Here is a 22,151-nt window from a genome sequence, read left to right as displayed (position 1 = left end):
AGTCTGTCAGTTTGTTCTGAGGCAGAGCTGTGAGTATGGAATTTAGGGCCCCTTAAAGACAGTGAATTCTAGACAGGCAACAGGGGAGTACTTAAATTCTGGTGTGAACAACAGAAACAGAACTGCTAAATTGCTATATGCATGTTGGCACAGGACCCCAAACTTAAGACATCACGTAGTTCAGCGTATTCTTCCCAAAGAGGATGTCTTGGTTGGGTGCAGTCACACATCATCGCAGAGAGGCAGAGGGGCAGAGAGGGCCAGAGAGGGCCAGAGAGGGCCAGAGAGGGCCAGAGAGGGCCAGAGAGGGCCAGAGAGGGGCAGAGGCAGGTAGAACTCTTGAGTTTAGAGGCCAGCTTGTTCTATAGAGCAAGTTCAGACCAGCTAGGGCCCTGAGACCTTATGACCAATTAAAAAATTCTGTTAGTTTTTTTGAGAATTATTATAGATTTTTCACATTAGGAAGGCATATCTTAATATAACATAAGCAGTTTTATTTAAATTGTAATTAAATAACATTTTTGTGTATTGTAACATTTAGGGTGTTTGCATCAGAGGAAACATCCCCAAAATGCCAACATCTGAGGAACAAAATAAGTCCTAGCTGTCTTGGACAGTGGACATGCCCTGGCTTGCTTGTGCAAGGGGAAGACTGTTTGTCAGGAGGCCTTCCTTTCTGACCTTAAGGTTGAAGAGTTCAGTCACTTGAAGTCTGAGTGACACATGGAATGGGACTGTGATAAGCCAGTGGAACAAGTTTGGGCTCTTAGACCTTTCTAGTCATTCATTTTTAACTAGGAGCTTTGGGGAGCCTAGAGTCTATATGCTGGAGATTGTGGGTAGGTTATGGGATGTGTGTCTTCTCTTGCCAAAGGCTCTGGGCCAGATCAGCACTGCCAGGGGGACATCACTATCTCTGCAGCAGCTATGTGCTGTTTCTGCTGTATGCACCCCATGCTAAAACTTGGCATTGAATACAGTGGAAACTTCCTTCAGGGCTGGCAGAAAAAGGGAGCGGAGTAGACAGCTAGTAGGGATGGTGCAGCTTCTAGCTATTGAATGTCTCTACACACTCTGCTCTGGGATCCAGAGTTACTTGTGGTTTTGGTAGAAGCATTCAGCTGGCTTGGTGGCCTTGTGTGTAGAGAACATACGAGAGTCAGGGGATAGCTGATCCTGCGTAGGTGTCTGTGTGATCCACACATGAAAAGGATGAGCAGCTTTGCCTTGCTGCTCTGAGTTGTAAAATCTGGTTGGGAGTTATTGAGTACTGGCATTCATATTCTTGTGTAAATCAACAGAACATGTAGTTTAAATAATGTTTAGCTGTTAGCAGACAGTAAGATTTTGAAAATGAAAATGTTTTATATTTGTATATTAACTGCCAGTAAGATTTCTTTCTGCCTGAGGGACCTGATGAGAGTGTTAGCCTTGCAGTGGCACTGCCCAGTGTTCTGGAATGAGAGTTCACTCACTCATCAAGGAACCTGACTGCCTCAGATGTTGCTAGATCTCAGTGTGGTGAGGAGACTGAGGAGCACAGAGTTTTAGTGGTCTTTGTAGGCCTATGGCTACTGGAGATGGTACTGCACTTGGGCCTGTACAAAGCCTTCTGTATCCAGTGTAATTGTGTTTGTAATACCTAGGAGTATGCCAGTGCACTATGTGGCAGTGGTTGGGAACCTGGGCTCCTCCTCAGGGGTTACCACAGAGCAGGGAGAATACGTGGCTTGAGTGTAGAGGGGACCATAGATGAGTGGCCTGACTATGCAGTCCCTTGTGGACAAGCAGCTTTTGATTTGACAGTGGTTGCAGAGAATGGAATGTGATAGGGGCCTTGTGGGAAGGGTCAGGCGTGTTCACTTTAGTGACTGAATCTGAAAGTTAAGCAGGAGGCAGAAAATGAGTCTTTGGAACCTCTTAGCCACAGAGAGAAGGGATGGGAGATCTACAGAGCCTGGAGCCCTGGGCAGGAGGCCTCTGGTGCCATTCTCTGGTGGTCTTGTACTGCTTGGGGCTGCCCATTAGCCTTGGCCTTGAAGAGGCCATAGGAACTGGATTGGACATTTTGGAAGCCTCAGTTAGGATAAGCTCTTGGACTCAGGTAAGAGGTTCAGACTGGTGGAGGAGGAGGCAGGAGGCAAACTTAAGCACACAGTGTAAGTGACTGACAGTGGTCACCCAACCCAGCCATGTGCTCTATCACTAGCCTGACATACCACCCAGTGACTTCTGTGTTCATGTTTATGTGCACCAAGAATGCCATGCATGACTCTGCACTGTTCCGAATCCCATCTTCTCAGTGTCTCTGTGTGCTTTGCAAATAATACTGTCCTTCTAAAGCTGTCCTAACCCAAGCGGGCAGGAAGAACTTTGTCATATCCAACATGTCAGTGATTCAAGATTGAGCATTTCCATTTTGGAAGTTTAATCTCCAGGTACAGAGGTTTTGGTTCCTGTGGCATGAGTTTGTGCACTCTTTTATCTCTTGGGTAAAGCTTTTCAACCAAAGACCTCTTAACAGGCTGTGTGATGAGGCCGTGTCTCCACTGCTTGGTGGTGGAGTTGTCTCTAACAGGCTCCACATGCACACAGTTAGCCCAAAGCCACCTGACTTGCTAGAGTGGCTGTTTCCAGTCTGTTGTTGCTAAGTGGAGGTCCCGAGGAGAGCTCTTGGCGTATTGCCCTTGTTCTGAATTAATCAAGTGACCCCGAGACATATGTGAGGCTTTTAAGTTGTGTAGCCTTTTATTTTCACAGTGACTTTTGAGTGTAAAGTATTGTGACACAGTGTAAATGTTTTATGGGAAATTTGTAGTTTGAACTAAATAGAAACCATACCTAGTGATAACATATGCATGCTACTTTGGAATATTGACATTGATGCTCTTGAATTTTTTTATCATATGCCCATAGTAAGAATCTCAGAACTCTTAGCAGTTTAGCCCGGCAGGGTTTACCTTACACAATGGGCTTTACTGCTCTTCTGTTGCTTGAACTTTGTGTGTGTGAAGACAGGAAGAAACTTCTCCCTGGAGTTGAATTTAAAGATTTAAGATGTTAGGTCCATATTTATTTTATTTTATTGTATTAGTGTTTTGCCTCTATGTTAAGTGTACCAACTGCACATGCCTTGTGCCACAGAAGCCAGGAGAGGGCATTGGATTTCTTGGAGCTGAAGTCACAGAGTTGTTGACTGCCATGTGGGTGCTGGGAATCGAACCTATGTCCTTACGGGAGCAGCAAGTGCTCTTAACCACTGAGCCGGCTCTTCAGCTCCCATGTTGGCAATTTGTAAGTACTTTCCTAAAGAGGTTGAAGGTTTTTTTTTTTTTTTTTTTTTTTTTTAGTTATGAGGGTAGAGTGGTGGAGCTCACTGGTCTGCCTCCGTTAGTCTCCCAGCCACTCCCACTCCCACATTCGGCCTTGGCTCAGAAAGCCCTGGTTAGACAGTTCAGTATTTGTTTTCCTTCTCTTCGTCACTCTGTGGTGCAACATAAACTGCTGTGGGAACCTTTAAGGTTCTCTTAGTTCTGTTTCACCTTCCTCAAGGTAAGTAAATATTGATACAGAGATTGTCCTGAACTCAGATATGATTTTTAATATTGTTGTGTGTTAAATGCTCTTTCACAGTTTTTTCCAGAAAGTAACTGTGCACCTGGGCTTAGGACCCTAGGCCCAAAATCTTTTGTTAGGGAAACACACAGTGTTACCTGACAGCTGCAGGCTGCACACTGCTCAGCAGACCATTGTGTGTGATGCTGTTTCCTTAATTGAATTAGTGTTTTGGTGGACTTCACATTTATATAAGTTTTATAATAGATTTTATAATCTTCAGTTTTCAAAATCACTTTATTTATAATTTTTTCAGGAGATAAATCTCCCCCTAAACTTGAACCATCAGATGCATTACCTCTTCCTTCAAACTCGGAGACTAATTCAGAACCACCAACCCTCAAACCAGTAGAACTCAACCCCGAGCAGAGTAAACTATTCAAAAGAGTCACATTTGATAATGAATCACATAGCACTTGCACTCAGAGCGCACTGGTAAGCGGACACCCTCCAGAGCCCACCCTCGCCAGTAGTGGCGATGTGCCGGCGGCGGCGGCCTCCGCAGTGGCGGAGCCATCAAGCGATGTAAACAGACGCACTTCTGTTCTCTTCTGCAAATCGAAAAGTGTAAGCCCCCCAAAGTCTGCCAAGAACACTGAAACCCAGCCAACTTCTCCTCAGCTAGGGACCAAAACCTTTTTGTCTGTAGTCCTTCCGAGGTTGGAGACTCTACTGCAGCCAAGGAAAAGGTCGAGGAGCACATGTGGAGACTCCGAAGTGGAGGAGGAGTCCCCGGGAAAGCGCCTGGATACAGGTAAATGTCAGGGGCAGCTCTCTCTCCCGGGATCTCTTATAAAACCATGGTGCTGAGCTTTTATTTTTGCAGCATCCTCTCAGTTCTGAAGCCTGAAACTGTTTTTAGGCAGTGGCCATTCATTCTCTTGGCAGTCCCGCAGCTGGCCATACAGCAGTGGGCATGGCTGCTCTTCTCACACACACCCCCCCTCGTTCCTTTTCTCCTTTCTCTGTGGTTTTTCTCACATTGACTTTTGAGTATGGCTTGACTATTGTGTGTGTATGTGTGTAAACTGGGCCCTGTGAATGGCCACACCTGGCACTCAGTGTCTCCAAAGAGCAGTTTCCACAAACTCAAAGCCATCGATTTGAACCTGAACCTTTCTTTTTTGAAGGCTGCTCTTCCCTGAGTTCTCTGAAAATATTTTGTCATCACATTACTTGTACCACTTCATAATTGGCTTAATGTTTTTGTATCTTGTTTTAATACATGTGCACTTGACTGGTAAGTACATGTCAAGGTACATGTACTACTAATGCCTGGTAAAATTATACTGAAAACATTTCTCCTTTACTGGTAAGCTTTTTTCTTTTTAATGGAGGTAGTCTTTTTCTTTTCTTTCTTTTTTTTTTTTTTAATGCTAAGTTTGCCGAGTAGCGATAGCTCTCACCTTTAATTCTGTAATCACTTGGGGGCATGGGCGGGCAGAGCTCTATGAGTTTGAGGCCAATATGGTATACCGAGTAAGTTCCAAAACAGCCAGGGCTACATACAGAGAAACCCTGTCTTAAAAAAAACAAAAACAAGCTAAATTTATTTGGTTGAGTGCTACAGTGTGCAAACACGTGGGGTTGGGGAGTAAGTCCTCAGAGAACGGGAAGCTGGTTGTCTCCTTTCACTCTGGGGTTAAACTCAGGTCATCGGCTTTGTGGCATGTGAATTCCTGCTGAGCCATCACCTAGGCCCACTCTTAACCTGAGATGTGTTTTATTTTCTAAGATGTTGCTACATGTGCCTACCTTTAGCACCTCCATGGAAATTCCCTGTGTTGTGTGTGAAGAGCACTGGCTTGGCTTTCTCACAGCCTCCTTCCTGTCTGATCCCTAGATAAATAAAATACAGTGGGGAACGAACGGGGTGCTGATGTTCGTAAGTGATGATTACCACCATCAGATGTCATATTCCACATGTGCTTTCTATGTGAGGCAGGTTTGTGCTTTTTTGGTCCTAAATACCTAGATTAGTGTCTTAGTTACTTTTCTATTTCTGTGAAGAGATACCATGACAAAGGCAACTTAGAAGAAAAATGATTGAATTTGTGGCTTGTGGTTCTCTTCTTCTTTTTTTTTTTTAAAGAATTATTTATTTTATGTATATGAGTACACTGTAGCTGTCTTCAGAAACACCAGAAGAGGACATCGAATCCCATTACAGATAGTTGTGAGCTACCATGCAGTTACTGGGAAATTGAACTCAGGGCCTCTCTTAACTGCTGAGCCGTCTCTCCAGCCCCATGGCTCTTGGTTCTTAGTCCATCCCCATCATGGCAGGGAGCATGTCAGGCATTCCTACAGGCATGGTGCTAAAGAGTTAGCTGAGAGCCTATATCTGGTCTATAAGCTTGGAATGGTAGAGAGAGGAGAGAGATCACACAAACAGGAGAGAATCCTAACTGGAAATGGCTTGGGTTTTGAAACCTTAAAAATGGTGACATACCTCCTCCAATAATCATATCTCCTAATCTTTCCAACAGTTACAATAACTGGGGACAAACATTTAAATATATGATTCTGTGGGGGATGGTTTAACCCAAAGCACCACGTTTCATTCCTTGTGCCCCTGTAGGCGTGTGGCTATATCACAATGCAAGATTTATTTAACTTCAGAAGCCCCCAAAGTGTCATAATTTCAACGTTTAAAAGTTCAAAATCTTCTGAGATCTTAGTTTTAACTTCTTGTAAAATAAAAATAAAGAACAAATCACATACTTCCAACATACATTGGCACAGAAAATACATTAACATTCCAAAAGGAAGGAAAAGGAACAGAGTGAGGACCAAAGCAAGGCTCTAACCCAGCAGGGCAAACTCCCAATGTCAGAGGACTGAGATGGCTCTTCCCTTCCAGGTTTGCTGACTGCAAAACATTTCTCTGATGAACTGGTTCCATGCTGTGTTTGTAGCTCTCCTTGGTAGACATCCCACGACTTTGGCAACGTGAACATCTTAATGTCTCTGACACAGTTCAGGCTTTACTGCGACAGTCTCACACAGTAGCCTTTTGGACTCCCCATGCAGGATTGACCTGCCACGAACCTGGTTTCAGTGGCTTTCCTTAACAGAGCAGGAAGATTCCACAACTCCTTTATTCCTGTATCCTCTAAAGTCAGAACCACCAGGCTGAAGAGCTACCCTAGGCTGCCAGCTGGGGATGGAGCTTGGCCCTGCTTGAATTCCATTGACATAAGCTTTGCTTTGTTGTTGCTTTTTAGGAACAGCTCGCTCCTTAGCCCTGTTCTTGCAGGGTTACCTGAATAGAGAGTCTCATCCTAGGCCACCACTGTCTTTGCACCAGTTCTCCTTACATCTGTCAGCACAAGCCTTGGCTCCAACATTCACTTTGTGGGAGTTCTTTTGTCCTTAAACTCTGTATTTTGCTATTTTCTTTTTTCCCACTTTTCTTTTTCATTGCAGATCCACATGAGTGATTACTAATTACTAATTACTATACAACAGTTTATTAGGTTAAATCCTCCACCCCAATTTTAATTTAGTATCAGGCTGATTATTGTTGTCATCGTTGTTGGCTGCTGCTTTTCCTAATCCTGGTTATTCTGTGTCTATAGACCAGGCTGACCTGGAACTTGGGGTTCCGCCTGTCTCTGCCTCCCAAGTGCTCGGATTAAAGGTGTGCACCACCATCTCCGGCTGATTCTTAGGTTAAGGATAAAAGCATCCACATTCTTTGCAGTCTTTAGCCTAGTTGCTAATGTTTCCCTCTGAAACCTCTTGAACTGGGTCTGCTTTCAGGATTGTCTTCCAAGCCTCCTGTTAGGAAGGCTCATTAAGCCCCACTTACAGTGTTCAACCACCTTTCTAGTCCATAGTCGGGCCTGTCACCCCAATATTCCCTGGTGCCAGCTTCTGTCTTACTTACCTTTCTGTTGCTGTGGAGAGTAACTCTAAGCAAGCATGTAATTTATGGCTCATGTTCCATAGTGTTAGAGGTCATCACCCTCATGGTGCTGGAGACTTAGCTGAGAGCTTGTATCTGATCCACTGTATCTGATCCACAGTTGTGAGTCAGAGAAAGGGAAAGCTAGCCCAATGGCCTGGACTTTGGAACCTGAAAACCCATCCCCAGCGATACAATTTCTGCAGCAAGGTCACACCTCTAAATGTTCCCAAACAGTTCACCAACTGGGACCATGCGTTCAAATATGTGATCGGATGGGGGCCATTCTCACTCAGACCGCCAGAGTAAGGAGAATTGCGTTCCCTCCCAGGCAACACTTAGGTCTTGCTGATGAGGGAAGACTGTTTCCTGGGAACCTTGCCGGGTGGTCTAGGCCAGAGAGTTGGGAGGGCAAAGCTGGCCTGGTAGTGACAGCAGACTGTTGATACTTCTTCATCTTTCTTTCTCCATCTGTTTGAGTTACCTGACCTGAAGCACCACACCCTGAAGAGCATTTCTTGCTAAAGTCAATAAATTGTGATTTTTTTTTTTGTTACCAAAAAAATTTCTTCATATTTTATTTCTTTTATGTGTGTGATAGTGATACTAGGGGACATGGACACACACAGGTCTCTCTCTCTCCCTCTCTCCCTCTCTCCCTCTCTCCCTCTCAGATAAATAAGAGACCGACTCTAAACACACACAAATCTCTCTCTCAGATATATATGAGACTGACTCTGTCACCTTGTGGCAAGTTGTTGTGTACTATGGAGCCTCTTAATTTTGTGTGTGTGTGTGTGTTGTTGTTGTTGTTTGTATGCATGCCACGGTGTGTGTGTGTGTGTGTCAAAAGATTGTCTCTACCATGTGGGTTCCAGCATGCATTAGACTTAGTACTTTTACATTGACCCATCTTGGTGACCCTTTAAAAATTTGAAACAAGTTGGTCTTGAACCTTTTCTATAAGAAAGACCTTAACTCATTAGCCTCTTGCCCCAGCCTCTGAAGTAGCTGAAACCACAGAGCTGCACTAGCAGGCCCAGCTAATTTCATTTTTATTTTGCACTCAGTAATTTTATAGAAATTGCTCTCAATGCCCTCTTACTTTGAGTTGATAATTGCACTTTAAAATCCAGTTATACTTGGTTTTGATGAAGCAATTTTAATATGCCACAGGAAGTACATTGAAACTGAAGTTTCAGTTCTTGGGAGTTTATGAAACAATATAGCAGTAGCTTTTCTTAGCCACATTTAGTGAAAGACTGGTGTCTTTTTTAGCTTGCTGAAAGTCCTTTGTCACTGTTGGTCATGATATGCTGTGCTGTGCTGCTAGGAGAATGCTCAGTGAGTGTCGCAGTACCAAGTGACTTATGTGCACAGGATGGCTTTATCAGCAACAGAAAGTTTATTGACCCTGCAAGACACTGTAGAAAAAGCTCTCACCATGTAGCTGCTGTCCAGAGCTCCTGCTGTGTACCTGGCAGCTTCTGCCAAGTAGCTTAGTTAGCCATATGGGCTCTGCTAAGACCATTTGTCACCTATGCCACTAATCATGAGTTCATGAAATGTTACATGTTTGTACATCTCAGTTCTTTTCTGGGTTCTCAGTGATAACAGTGAGTCCCAAGGAGTCTTAACTATAGACCTTTAGTATGTGTGATTCCCCAGTGCCTTTGATCCTGACTGAAATGGAGATTTCTGCTTTCTTATTCCAGAATGGCAGTAGATTTCAGTGGATGCATGATGAATTCGTAAGCGCACTCCTGAGCAGCCGGGAGCCTTATTAGCACTAAGATCTGACCCTCAGGAACAGGAGGCGTCCACTGCTGCATCTGCCTGGCCCATGGTGGGCCAGGCGTGGGCTGAATGGGCCCATCCTACCATCGGTGCTGGCTGTGCCTCCACTTGAACCTTCTGGTGCTCTCTGCGCACCTGGATTTCTTGTTTCAAGTTGCAGTTCTTCGCTGTTTGAGGACTTGGAGTATTCAGAACCTTCTGATCTTTTCCAGGTTCATCTGGCACTGAAGTTTTTAGGGGAATTCTCTGGTGCTCTCCAGTGCACTGCAAGATTCCAAATTAGATTAAGTATGGACTTACTTATTTTAAAACTGCCCTCCCACAGGGCTCAGCGTGCTCATGCCTGCAGGACAGGCAGGCCATGTGGGCAGTGCAGAGCACGGTGTGACTGTTTTTATGGTTATCATATTTTTTGGAGCTGGCTCTGTTTCATAGATTTTTTTTTACTCTGCCTGTTTATTTCCATCAATGGACCGTCAGGCCAGGACTTGTGTCACCTCTTACTCATACTCTGTGGTGTGGAAATACTCACTGAAATGTGTGGTGTGGTGGTGGTGAGCAAGTGAAATGTCTTCCATGGCCATAGACTGTGGAGGGAGGAGATGGCTCCTGCCGGTGCAGTCAGACTAAATGGCTTCTCACTGTTTTCCAGGTTCTCAGTTAACCACTAATGTGCCTGGGTAGCTCACTCTTTGGATCCTAATCCTTTTCTCTTAACCTCGACTTGGACTGGAGTTCTGCTAAATGGCCTCTTGGAATGCAAAGCCTTCACTCGCTGCCTCCTTACCTTGCTCCTAGCTCTTGAGGACCACATTGGAACCATCTGCTGAGCCGTCCTCTAAATAGACATTCAGACACTGCCCTTGGAGGAGATCTGTCCTGGGCCAGCAGTTGAGAGGAGCCTGGTGCCGAGCAGATGTTTTGGTGCCTCAGTCTTCCTGGTGCTATAGCAGAACCTGCTGTAGCTCGGACAACACAATCCAGCAGTTTGAGCCTCGTCCTGAGCACATCAGAACTGACCTGTGATGACTGGAGGCTCCCATTAGGGCATCTTGGTCTAGGTGTCTGAAGGGACTGTACATGCACACTGCCCTAATGGGCCTGAGTAGAACTCCTTACTTGGTTGTTAGCATCTTTTATTTCTTTGTTCTCTATCTGATTTCCCTCCTTTCTTCTCTATCAACGTTTCTTGGATTATTAAGCATTGCTAGTCTAGTTGGGAGCTGTGCAAACATCTGCTGAGTCAATGGGAAGTCTTTCTGCAGTGGCCCTTGAGAGGACATTTTGGCGTGGCCTCTGGCCTGTTTTGGCTATGTGCAGCTGTGTCTTCATAGACTGTACTCTTGAAAAGCAGAGTAGTGGGTCGGGTGCTATTGCTTGCTATGCTTTTATTGAAAGGTAAAAAGATGCACCCAATGGTGAAGTTCTTTTGGAGACAACAAAGTGTCATCAGAAGACAGTAGATGCTTTTGCTGCCACCCTTAAATAGTTGCATTCCTAGCCTAGGGCACAGGGACAGCCTGGGACAACACAAGCTTGTTGTGCAGTAGGTGAGAACAAGCTGGAGCTTTGGGCAACATGATCCTGTGCCGTTTCAGATGAGTCAGTGAGTGGACTCTGGTGAGGTATCTCTGGTGGTGGGTGTATCAGCAAGAATGCCCCCAGTGACTACAATCTCAGGCATATCTTACAGGCCATGTGGGTTCTGTAGAGGGTGGAAAGTCTGGTCAGTGTAGTTTACCCCAACCCGATGTTCTCACTTGCTACACCCTGTAAGCTCTGGCATTGTACAGGCTGGGAGCCTCGGGGTAGAAAGGATCACACCCCATCTTGTGCCTCTCAGTTTGGCAAGTAGACCACCTGGGACTTATCCCTGGCCTGTGGGTGAGAGCTGAGCACCTCAGGGGACCCTTTATTGGCCACTCTGTACACCAGTTGTACTGTAGAAGACCTGGGCCAAGGGGGAGCTGTTAGGAATGCTGTGATAGTTAAAAGGCTGGGGCTGGGCCTACCTTGGGACATAGCTGCAGTAGTACTTTCGTGGGTTCCTTTGGGCCTGAGTAAGGTGTTTGAACTCTCGCCTTAGTCTTTAGAGACCTCAGGCCCCTCTGAACATGTGCTTGGGGTCTTTGGCTTTGTGTAGGAGCCATCTCATCTTTTTTGTTTTGGTTGTCAAGAGCGGCAGGCATGTGTGTGATCTACAATAAGCTTCAGTGCTGGGAGGGCACTTTGCTCTATATCCTGCAGCTAATGGGGTTGTCATTGTAGGAAGTGGATCACAGAGAGTGAGGCTTTGTGTCAAAGCCATGTCTTCTCAGACAGTGGCTACAGGAGCTTTTCAAGCATGTGCCTCGCTCGGCCCCTGTCAGCATGTCCAGGGAAACCCACAAGAATCTGATTGAGCCATGCAAGTGAGGTAGTCCTGTTGGGGCTGTAGCACCCGCTGAAAAGCAGGCCTGGAGAACTGCTTTGCTCAGTAGGCCCCAGGGGTCTTTCCTGGAAGCTTCTCAGGTTTCATAGTGGATCTGCCAGCTTTTCAAGGTGTTTTTATGTAACATGTGAAAACTTTCTGTAAACTTAGGAGCCCAGATGCAGCGTGCCCTGGTAATTAAACACTTGGGAAAATGATAGAGACATTTAATCATATTTTTTTCCCTTCTCAAAGTTATAAACTTTTTCTTAGTTTTTCCAAGCCCCTCCCCCACAGGGGGCTGTATAGGCTCTGACAAGGCACCTTGTTGGGAACATCAAGTGTGTGTGTGTGTGTGTGTGTGTTTGTGTATGTACGTATACTGTACTGTACTTCTGGGTCCTGGACTGGGGTTTCTTCTTAGCACAGAGATGCCAGTGATGGGGACCTGCTTGTCTGAGACCTTTAGAGTCTGCGGACCTGCCTGCAGCTGCCTGCTCTGCCTAGCCATGGCAGATGACTCTGGGCATGTAGTCTTCTAAGATCTTGGTCCTGGAGCAAGGACTCTGCCTCTGTCTGTCCATCCAGGTGGCAGGGCTGTCTGTTGACTTTGCTGACCTAAGTCAGCAGGTGTCTATGTCCGAGTTGTGTGTCCGTCCCCCCAAGGCAGCACCATGCTCTTATTTGCCTCCTAAGAACCCTTGGGTCTTGGGGCCCTTTAGGAGAGGGCTGTGGTTCCTTTCCCGTCTCACGTCTTCTGCTTTGCCAGTAAGCATCAAGGAGCATCTCAGAAGCTTTTTTAGCACAAGCAGGTCCTTTTCACAGGCGGCATGTGGGAGAATGCAATGTGCAGCAAAGACCTTGTAATCTAGACAGTCACCTTCTACTTCTGAGAAAATGTTTTTAAAAAATATGTTTACATGTTTTACTTTGGAAAATAGTTTTTTACATTTTTAAGGTTATATGGGGAAGATGGGTATATGTGAACAAAAAAAGTGTTGTCTGTTTGCTGTTCCTGTTCTCTTCCCTTTCTTAAGCTGGTGTAGCCAGAAGGAGCCAGGCAAGCACACAGCATGGGATCGTAATCCTTCTGATTCAGGGAGGTCTGCAAGGACCATGGTGGATGTGCCTTTTCCTTCTTACCGACTTCAATTCAGGGTCAGACTTGCTTGGGAGGAATATGCTGGTTGCCTTGACTCAGATTTGTCTTTATTAAAATACTTTAAAAATATCCAGATGATGTGGTTGCGTTTGTACAGACATTATACCTGATGGCTCCGCTTTCTGCCAAGTCCAACATTCTTTGGTGCTTGGGGACCTGACATTGCTCAGATGAATTGGGCTCACACTTGCTAGTTTAAAGTGTTTAATTCATCATTTTAAAAAAGTTATGGTTTCTACTTTTTTTTTCTCTGGTGGTCAGACCCAGGGCCTGCCTGCATGCTAGGCAGGTGCTCTATTACTGGCTGTGCTGCCCTGTTTTTCTCTCTTCTCTCTCCTCTCTCCCTCCCTCCCCCCTCCCTCCCTCCTTCCCTGCCTCTTTTCCTTCTTTGTTTTTGTTTTTAAAGCCTAATTTTCTACAATAGTCTGTAAAGTTGTACATGATCAGTGTGCTTTTGTGGAGTATTGTAGTGTTCCACCACTCTAGGGGACTGGAGGGCTCTTGTCTAGAATCTTTATTCCTTGTCTAGTGGACAGTCTAGTTTTGTTGCTCACCGACCTTACAACATGTGATATGTTAACTTGGGAAGAGGTAAGAGTTTCTTTTTGCTTTGCACTCATGGCACATGCTTTGTTGAGCATGTGCAGAGCTGCCCTGACTTTGTACTGTGGTCTGCTGTGCTCACTTTACTCAACAGCACCTCTGCTTTCATCCTCTGAGGTCATGGGAGTGAGAGATAGGTAGATGCTGGCGTGTGTACGGAATGTTCTCTGGGGACCAGTGATGTAGCTCAGGTGGTGGAGTGCTTAACTGACACGCACAGAGCCCTGGCCTTGAACCCCAGCACCATGAACCAGGGATGAAGGCAAGAAGATCAGAAATCCAAGAGCAACCTGGGCTTGATGAGACGCTGTCTTACAAAAGCAAAGTTATTTGGAAAACACATTGTAGTTTTTAAGGAGGAGAAGGGTATAGGAGTAAATTGGGAGAGAGCTGCTGCTCTGGGGGGTTGTGACCATGTGTCCATCTGCTTCTTGTGTTCCAGGTCTCACCAATGGCTTTGGGGGCACTAGGAGTGAGCAGGAGCCTGGCAGCGGCCCAGGGAGGAAAACTGCGCCCCGACGGCGCTGTGCATCGGAATCCAGTATTTGTTCCAGCAACAGCCCTCTCTGTGACTCAAGGTAGGCCATGGCATCTGGAGCAGGGGCTTGGCTTTCTTCTGAAGATCTAGAAAGACTGCCCTGGAGTTAGTTCATATGTGCTCTGCCATTCAGGGACAGTTTCTCATGGGATAAATGGATCTGCTTAGTAGAATTTAACTGAAGTCAGAAGTTAATCTAAGTTAGCATATAAACTTGGACTTCGTACCTCCCACTCCCCAAATCTTTTCTCTTATTAAGATTGTGGTATGCAGTGTCTGCCTATTCACTGTACTACAGTGACCACTCTTGTCAAGTGGGTAAGGGTGGTCCAAGCAGCCTCATGGGGATAGGCATACCATATTGTCCCTTGGCATCCTGGCACCTGGCATAGGATGAAGCCACAGACTTTTAAATTGTAGTTTCAGTTCGACTCATCTCTGCTTTCTTCCTGAAGCTTTAGTACACCCAAGTGTGGGCGAGGGAAGCCTGCCCTTGTTCGAAGGCACACACTAGAAGACCGAAGCGAGCTGATATCTTGTATTGAAAATGGAAACTACGCTAAGGCGGCCAGGATTGCAGCTGGTAAGTAGGGGTACAGACAGTGGATGGAAAGGCAAGGTCTGGTCTTGATGGCTTGGGGCTGAGTTAAGGGCCCCCCCCCCCCCCCATTTGAGGAAAGGAGTAAGCTCACCAATGGGAGTGTCACTGCGTGGGGTTTTAGGCTATCCTGAGCTGCATTGCACTTGGCTCTGAGTAGTTCCTTATCATCAGATTTGTCCAGGACAGGATCTGTTGAGGATATCTGCCTTATAACTGAATGTGTCACAGCAGGGTGATCATTCCTAGCTTCAGGCCACAGTGTAAGAGGAGGGAGCGGGGTGCCTGCTGGGCTGATACTGTTCATATTTTCCTCCATGGACCAAGCCAATTCCAGGGATACTTGCTATTGTTTGAGGCTTGTCAGGGCAGAGACTGAAGGGAATGTGCTGTGGCCATAGAGGCTGCAGTGAGGTGTTGTAGGAAGCCTGAGTTACGGAGAAGCTAATACATTCTGCTGCTGTGAGGTGGGACACCATTTACCAACAGGAGTCAATGAGGGCCTGTACACAGTGGACTCTTGAGGTGTGTCCTGGGCTGAGCAAGGCTCAGAAGAGCGAGGTGCAGATAGTTTGGAGCAAGCCAGGACTTGTATTTGGTTGTTTGATTGTGTAATAGGTATCTGGTACATGCTAAGAATCCCATCTTTAGAATAGGGGTTCAAGTATGGTTAGGTACAGGGACCTGAAGTCATAGGCCTTAGAACTGAGGATGCTGGGACGCAGGGAGGCCTTTGACAGGCTTCAGGCCTCAGGAGGAGCTGTTCCACAGGAGGAACAGTGAAGTAATCTGCTTCTCCTAGCCTGAGGTGTTGTAGAACTGTCCTGCTTCAGCACTAGGGAAGCCAGGGCCTGAGAGAAGTGGGGCTTTTTCCAGCCCCAGGCTTAGTGGCTGTGCTGGGTGTGTTAGCCGGTCTCCTGCTGGGTCTGACTCAGGTGTTGCTTTTTTCCTAGAGGTGGGACAGAACAGCATGTGGATTTCCACTGATGCTGCTGCCTCTGTCCTGGAGCCCCTGAAGGTGGTATGGGCCAAATGCAGCGGCTATCCCTCCTACCCAGCACTGGTGAGTCTGGAGACAGTGAGTAGGGTGTTCTGCTGGGAACTGGGGTGGGCCCAGTGCATGCTCTGTACCTTGTAGTTCTGTGCTGCCAAAGGTGTATGATTGTCATAGCTCTGGAGGCAGGTGTGTGAATGGCTGTGAGCTTATAAGGCATGTGGCTCTGAGTTTGAGAGTACTCTGAGTAGTCACTGGAGCATGTTCTTGGCAGATTATTGACCCCAAGATGCCACGAGTGCCTGGCCACCACAATGGTGTCACCATCCCCGCCCCACCCCTGGATGTGCTGAAGATCGGTGAACACATGCAGACCAAGTCTGAGGAGAAGCTGTTCCTTGTTTTGTTTTTCGATAATAAGAGAAGCTGGTGAGTGTGGTGTCTGGACCTCTGCAACAGGCAGAGCTGATTGGGGTTCTGTTAGTCCTGGGGCTTAGCTCGACCCATGCTGAGTCAGGGTGGCTCCATCCAAGGAGTTGTTTTCCTAGTCCTTGTCTGCTGCTGCCTAATGACACCTGGGGACTGTGAGTGCTGGTCACCTCTGACAGCTCCTGTCACTTTCTAGATCCCTGAGTGGCTCAGGCTGTCTTTTAATTCTTGCTCCAGGCTCTCTTGCAGTAGGCTTTTTGATCCTACTGCTCTGCCAGGACACAAGCTCCACCCCTTTCCACCCTGTCCATCTTCCTGTCCTCTCTCCACCCAGAGCTGCTGGAACTCCTCTTATGCCATGGTTCAGATCTTAATACCCCCTGAGGGTGTTATCTGTGACCAGATTTAGTTGAATCCAGCCCTTTCCTATGTAGACCATTATAACTGGGTCCTTTCAGCTGGTCATGCTTAGGACTAGGAGGTGCTTCAATAGTGTCCTGTGGAGTGACCGCTCTTGGGGAGCTACCATGTCCCCTGTGGTCCTCTTCTCTCTGCCAACTCTGGCTCCTGGCAGTTGTTGTTCATCATTGAGGCTTACACTGGCCTTGCCCACTTGACGGTTTTGTTTGTTCTGCTCACCCATCCTAGGATGCCTCCTTACTCTGCTCCAGGGTTCACTGTCCTATATTATGTGTACACACACATTCTAGTTTGTCCTATGTGTATGTACCTGGGCTCACCTGGTGGGTCACACACTTGTGTTATCTTGGGCCTGTTCTGTGTGCACAGTTGTATCTTCCAGGTTTATCTCCATAGCCACTGGCATATGTTTGAGAAAGATGCTTGTATTGTTTTTCATGCCTTACCCGAGCCCAGAGAGTGCTGGCTAGGTGGATGCCCTATGCAACCGAGTTATCCTGCATGAGGCCCAGCATGTGGGGAGCTTAGGTTGGGTACCACCAGATTCCTTCTTGTGCACATGGGCTGATGGTTAGTGGGCCATGCTGAGTATGGGCTGGTGGTTCTTATGCTCTGTCTTTTCTTTAAAAGGCAGTGGCTTCCCAAGTCCAAGATGGTTCCTCTCGGTGTTGACGAGACCATCGACAAGCTGAAGATGATGGAAGGGAGGAACTCCAGCATTCGGAAGGCTGTGCGGATTGCATTTGATCGAGCCATGAATCATCTGAGCCGGGTCCATGGGGAGCCAGCCAGTGACCTCAGTGACATTGACTGAGGTGGCTTCTAGCAAAAGGCAGTGGCCCAAGCCACAGCCAGCCGGAGCTCTGTCCATAGTGTTGATAAGCTGTACATGTTTGTATATTGTTCAGAACCTAACTTATTCTGATTTTCTAGGTGTAGTTCTTTAATTCTTCCCCCACCCCCTGGGAGTGGGGGTTCACTTCCAAGTTTTCTATGAAACCATCTGGTCTTGGCTTTGCAAGTGAGGAGGGTCTGTTGTGAGCAGTGTGGTGTGGGGTCCCACTGCAGGTGCCGAGTGCCGAGGCCTCACTTATTCTAATCTGTAGGGTTTTTTTTTTTTTTTTTTTTAAAGACTTTTGAATGTTTAATAATTTTGTAGATCGTGCTCTTTGCACAGAGTACCGCTTATTTAATAAGACGGATGTACATTTACAATGACAAATGTGTATTTTAGGAAAGAAAATGACATTATTTTGAATGGTACTTTGTGCAAAGAGGGAATAAATTTATGCTGTGTGCATCACTTGCAAATCACCAAAAAATGTCCCGCCAGCTGCTGCCGGACAGGGCCTGTTCTCATCGAAGTGACTGTCCTGAGTCTCCTGCTCCGCCCTGGCTCCTGCAGGCGTGCCTCCCAGCGGGTTATTTATTGTAGAAAGTGTACTCATTTGCTTTATAATGAAAAATAAATTTGCAAAGGTATATTGATATGCATTTTTATACAGGCACATAAAAATTCAACTTGGTGTGGGAGCAGAATGTGTTGCGAGGTTATATACATGACTGGCCTGTGTGTACTTTGATTTTGTAACTTGTAATCTTTTTGTTTACAATGAGGAGCTTTCTGTAACTTGTTTTAATTTAGAACACTTTGGTAGCAATAGACCTTTGGATACATTTTTGTATGGTACATGTGATGTATATAGAATTAGTACTTTATTTTTATTTCTAAGAGGTAAAGCATTATGTTAGGGGAAAAGGCAGGGTGGGTTTCCAAATTTGCATTTTTATATTAAAAATAAAGTGAAGATTTGGACAGTGTGGCCCTCTCATTCCTGCATCACTAGGAGGCTGGGTGAGCTGTAGCCTGAGGGACATGGGAGCACTGGGGCCTTGAGTGGTGGTGTGGCCAGGTGTGACACACTTGATCTAACAGCTGACCTGGGATGGCATTATTTATTATTTTGCCTAATCATATTTTTATTTTAAAGCTAAATAGTTACTAAAAATTTTAAATGTTCTTTTAAGTCTACATGTTTGTACTATCTCCATGGAAACTTGAAATAAAAAGTCTTCCTTTGGTAGTTTTTGTCCCGTGTTTGGCAGATGGTCATGTGCCCAGCATCCCTTTCCAGCTCTGAGGAAGCCTAGGGTGAACTGAGGCAGAGGACTGTGTGCTGATGGTGTGCACACACTGTTGACTTTCCTCCTGCTGTCCGTCCACTGCTTCCCATCCGGTTTGAGTTGTGGTTGGCTTTTGCCTTGGGACAGCCCGTGTGCTGGCTGGCGCATGTGTGGGCTCTGAGTGTAAGTTGCTACAGGAGTGTGAGTGGTGTGGTGTGTCCTGAGATTGGCAAGGATACAGGCAACTAACATGGGGTTGAAGCCTGTTGTCATCCCTGCATCCTGGGAAGCCAGGGCCAGGTATCCCCACCTAAGAGATTGCCTGAAATCTTCCAGATTCTGAGCATTTCTCAGCTTTCATTCCTGTCTCTCCAACCCCATGATCAAAATCTCATCCTGTACCCACTCTGTCTGGACCACTTATTCCAGTCTGTCTAGAACTTCGCCAATAATTTAGAAGGTACCAAATAGACTAGGTGCCCGTTGTCACTCTGGAGCCCAGGCAGGAATGTGAGCACCCTCCTGGGTGAGTAATAAGTGTCAGTGCTGAGTGTCTGACCTTTGTTGGAATGGTCTGGTCTGAGAGTGTGACCTCAGCCGGAGTGGTACCTTGGCTGGGGCCATTATGGACTCAGCCATGTAGTGCTTGGGAGTGTGTCTGTGTCTCAGGAGTCCCCGACTGTCCTCTCAGACTCACCACAGCCTCAGTCCTGGGACTGCTGCTTAAACTGCTGGGTTGTTTTTTTTTTTTTTTTTTTTTTTTTTAAGTTTTCGAATTAAGATTTTTTTTTTTTAAAGAAATCTTGAGTTCTATATGTGTATACAAAGAACTGTGATCATACCCACTTCATTTCCCTACCCTAACTCTAGCTGTATCCTCCAGGCATGACCATCTCCCTCTCCCGACTTGCTGTCAATTTTCCTTACTAGCCCACTAATTCCAATTAGTGTTGTCCTTATGGGTCTGGGGCTTGGAAACCTTACTGTAGGAACACTAAAAAGTCTCCCCCAGCAGCCATTAAATGCCAACAGCAACAACTCGTCAGTAAGGGACAGGACCTGCATGCAGATCATGGGCCTCATCTATACTGGGAATCTGCTGGTTCAGTCTTGTGCTGGTTTTGTTAGATAACCACAGCTGGCTTCTGTGAGTCCGTGACTTGTCTGGATGAAGCAACTCACGGCTCCATCTTCTCTTCTTTCCTCACCACTTCCGTGACATTCCCTGAGCCCTGGGCTGTGAGGGGGTTGCTATCCTTGGGCAGAGCACTTGGTTTCTTAAGCACCAGCTGGTTGTGTGTTTTTCCGTGGACGGCTGCCCGATTTTAAGAGCTGCCTCTGATTAAGGTTGAGGGCAGCTGAGGTGCTGGGTCAGCTCTGGTTACCATGCTGGCTCTGACATGAGTTGTTTAGGTGTTGAGAGATGGGGCTGGTCTAAGCCTGGTCCTCTGGAAGACGCAGGTTGCTTTCCTCCATCTTTTGTGTACTTCCTTGATTCTGTGAAAAGGGAATCGTGACACTTAGCATTTTGTTGCCTCCTGAATTAACAAACTTTCAGATCCAAGACGCCAAGTGTATGTATGGAAATTTCATAGTGGAACTCACTGTGTGCTAGCTTGAAAGAAAAAAGAGAGATGTAAGGTAGACCATACATAAGACATGAAGCCCACAGCTTGGCTCACAGGTGTAAAAGCAGGGCCTGGCAGTGGTGGTGCATGCCTCTAATCCCAGGACTTAAAAGGCAGAGGCCAGCAAGTTTTCTGACATCCAAGGATACATAAAGACATACATGTACTACATTATGTATATGAATGCTTTGCCTTTATGTATGTATGTGTACCTGATACTTGCGGAGGTCAGAAAGAGTGTGTTGAATCTCAGGTTGTAAGCTTTCCAGATGGTAGCTGGGAATCAAATCCAGGTCTCTGCAAGAGCAATTGTTCTTAGCTACCCAGCCACCTCTCCAGGCCTTCGTACCATGATTTACAAAAACCTCCCAAGTGCTGGGATTAAAGGCATCCACTGTCACCATCTGCTGTAAAAATACCTTTTTAAAAATTACGGTAAAAATGTAAAACCAACACCCTGGAAAACAACAATAAAAATCAGAGTACCTACATGTGACCTGTCTCCACCTGGCCTCACCATGACCCTGATAGCAGAGCCCCACCTCTTCTCTGTGCTCCTCTGCAGCTGGAGGGCAGACGGGAAATCAAGGTCAAACCAGTGAGGAATTAGCAGGGGTGGGGTGACCTCAGGAAATACCCAGATTTGAGTTGTGCTCTTGTTTTTCTTTACGGCTACTGGGGTGTAGGTTTCATAGACAGGCTGGAGCTGCCTCTTTGGACCATGCCGAGCCTGACAGGCACAAGGCAGATGAGACCTGTGGCTGCAGTCCTAATGCTGAACTTCCCTGTGGGTCTGAACACTACAGGTCATTGATCGAAACATTTACACTTTAAACCCTGTTACTTTTCTTTACAGCTGGTAAATTTCAAATCATTTAAAAAACAAACAACAAACAAACAAACAAACAGGGTCAAATGAAGACTTTCAGGCCAGAGACCTGTGGCCCAGGTCCGTTTTCTTTAGGTTGCTTTTAGTTGGTATTAGATGTCGTTCATGGTGAAGCAGGGTTTTGGATTCTTGTGGTTCTGGGGACTTTTCCTCCCTCCATGCTTTTAAAAAGCTCACAGGGCATCTACCAAAGCTTCTTAGAAGTTCTCAGACCCTGCCATTGTCTGAAGCTCTAGAGCAACAGCCTGTGACATGGTCACGTCAACTGCTCTCCTCCCTGCAGACTGCTGGCCAGTGGTCTCTGGATGATGATACATGGGCATCTGAGAGCATGAGGTGGTAGGAAGTTCAGTTTAGGGTGCTAGGCCTAGTGAGTGAAGGAACAAACTCCAGAGCAATAAGAAGAGAAGGCTGCCACAGATGAAGCCCAGCGGGCCCAGGGCTAATGCTACCCTGGGCTAGGGACCCCACTACCTTACACTCCTAAATACTCATCACTGGCTTATTAGTGGCTCCAAAGAGAAATGCTCAGCCCCCGTCACAACAACAGAGATGAGTGAAGCCTGTGAAGATGTCATTTAATTTGTTGGTCTGGTAAAGAGAAAGTGTTGGAAGTGTGGGGAATGGGGTGATTATTGCCCTACCACAGAGAGAGTAAGTAAGCACCCTCATGGGGTGCTGAGAACTGAGCCCAAGGGGACCACGTATTGCCAAAGTTAGGTTGTATATGTCTGCCCAGTGGGCATATATGCCACTTTGAGGTCATATATGCTCAAGCTATGCCCAGTGAGCTGCTTCTGCTGCCTGTGGATCATGTCTGGCTGCATGCCGCCATGATGGTAATGGTCTAACCCTCCGAACGGTAAGCCAGCCCTAATTAAATGTCTTCCCTTCTCAGAGTTGCCCTGGTTATGATGTCTCTTCATAGCAACAAGACTCTAGCCAACAGGACTTGCTTTAAACAACATGCCATTTAAGTAGTCCAAACTTGGGCTCATGGAGCCATAGCCTCGTTGCCACATATCTGCCCGTTT

The 22,151-nt window shown here is 46.4% G+C and overlaps 1 protein-coding gene across 5 annotated transcripts in view; it reads left to right on the top strand.

Annotated features, from left to right (window-relative positions):
• Positions 1–18,560, top strand: part of Brd1 (bromodomain containing 1) — a 48,904-nt gene extending 30,344 nt beyond the window's left edge. Inside the window, exons 8-13 of one of the 5 annotated variants that reach the window (XM_034516326.2) lie at positions 3,872–4,369; positions 13,940–14,075; positions 14,491–14,618; positions 15,587–15,696; positions 15,902–16,056; positions 17,107–18,560. In XM_034516326.2, coding sequence (XP_034372217.1) covers positions 3,872–4,369; positions 13,940–14,075; positions 14,491–14,618; positions 15,587–15,696; positions 15,902–16,056; positions 17,107–17,290 — 1,211 coding nt within the window. In that variant the 3' untranslated portion in view covers positions 17,291–18,560. Of the gene's footprint in view, positions 1–3,871; positions 4,370–9,240; positions 12,964–13,939; positions 14,076–14,490; positions 14,619–15,586; positions 15,697–15,901; positions 16,057–17,106 lie in introns of those variants that run through there. The other 4 variants (XM_034516327.2, XR_013103415.1, XM_034516328.2 and 1 more) reach the window with 4 other exon arrangements.
• The last annotated feature ends 3,591 nt before the right edge of the window (positions 18,561–22,151 follow it).

The sequence above is a fragment of the Arvicanthis niloticus genome, chromosome 13, assembly GCF_011762505.2.
Source record: "Arvicanthis niloticus isolate mArvNil1 chromosome 13, mArvNil1.pat.X, whole genome shotgun sequence".
In the NCBI taxonomy this organism is placed as follows: Eukaryota; Metazoa; Chordata; class Mammalia; order Rodentia; family Muridae; genus Arvicanthis; species Arvicanthis niloticus.
This window is presented reverse-complemented; position numbering and strand designations above follow the sequence as displayed.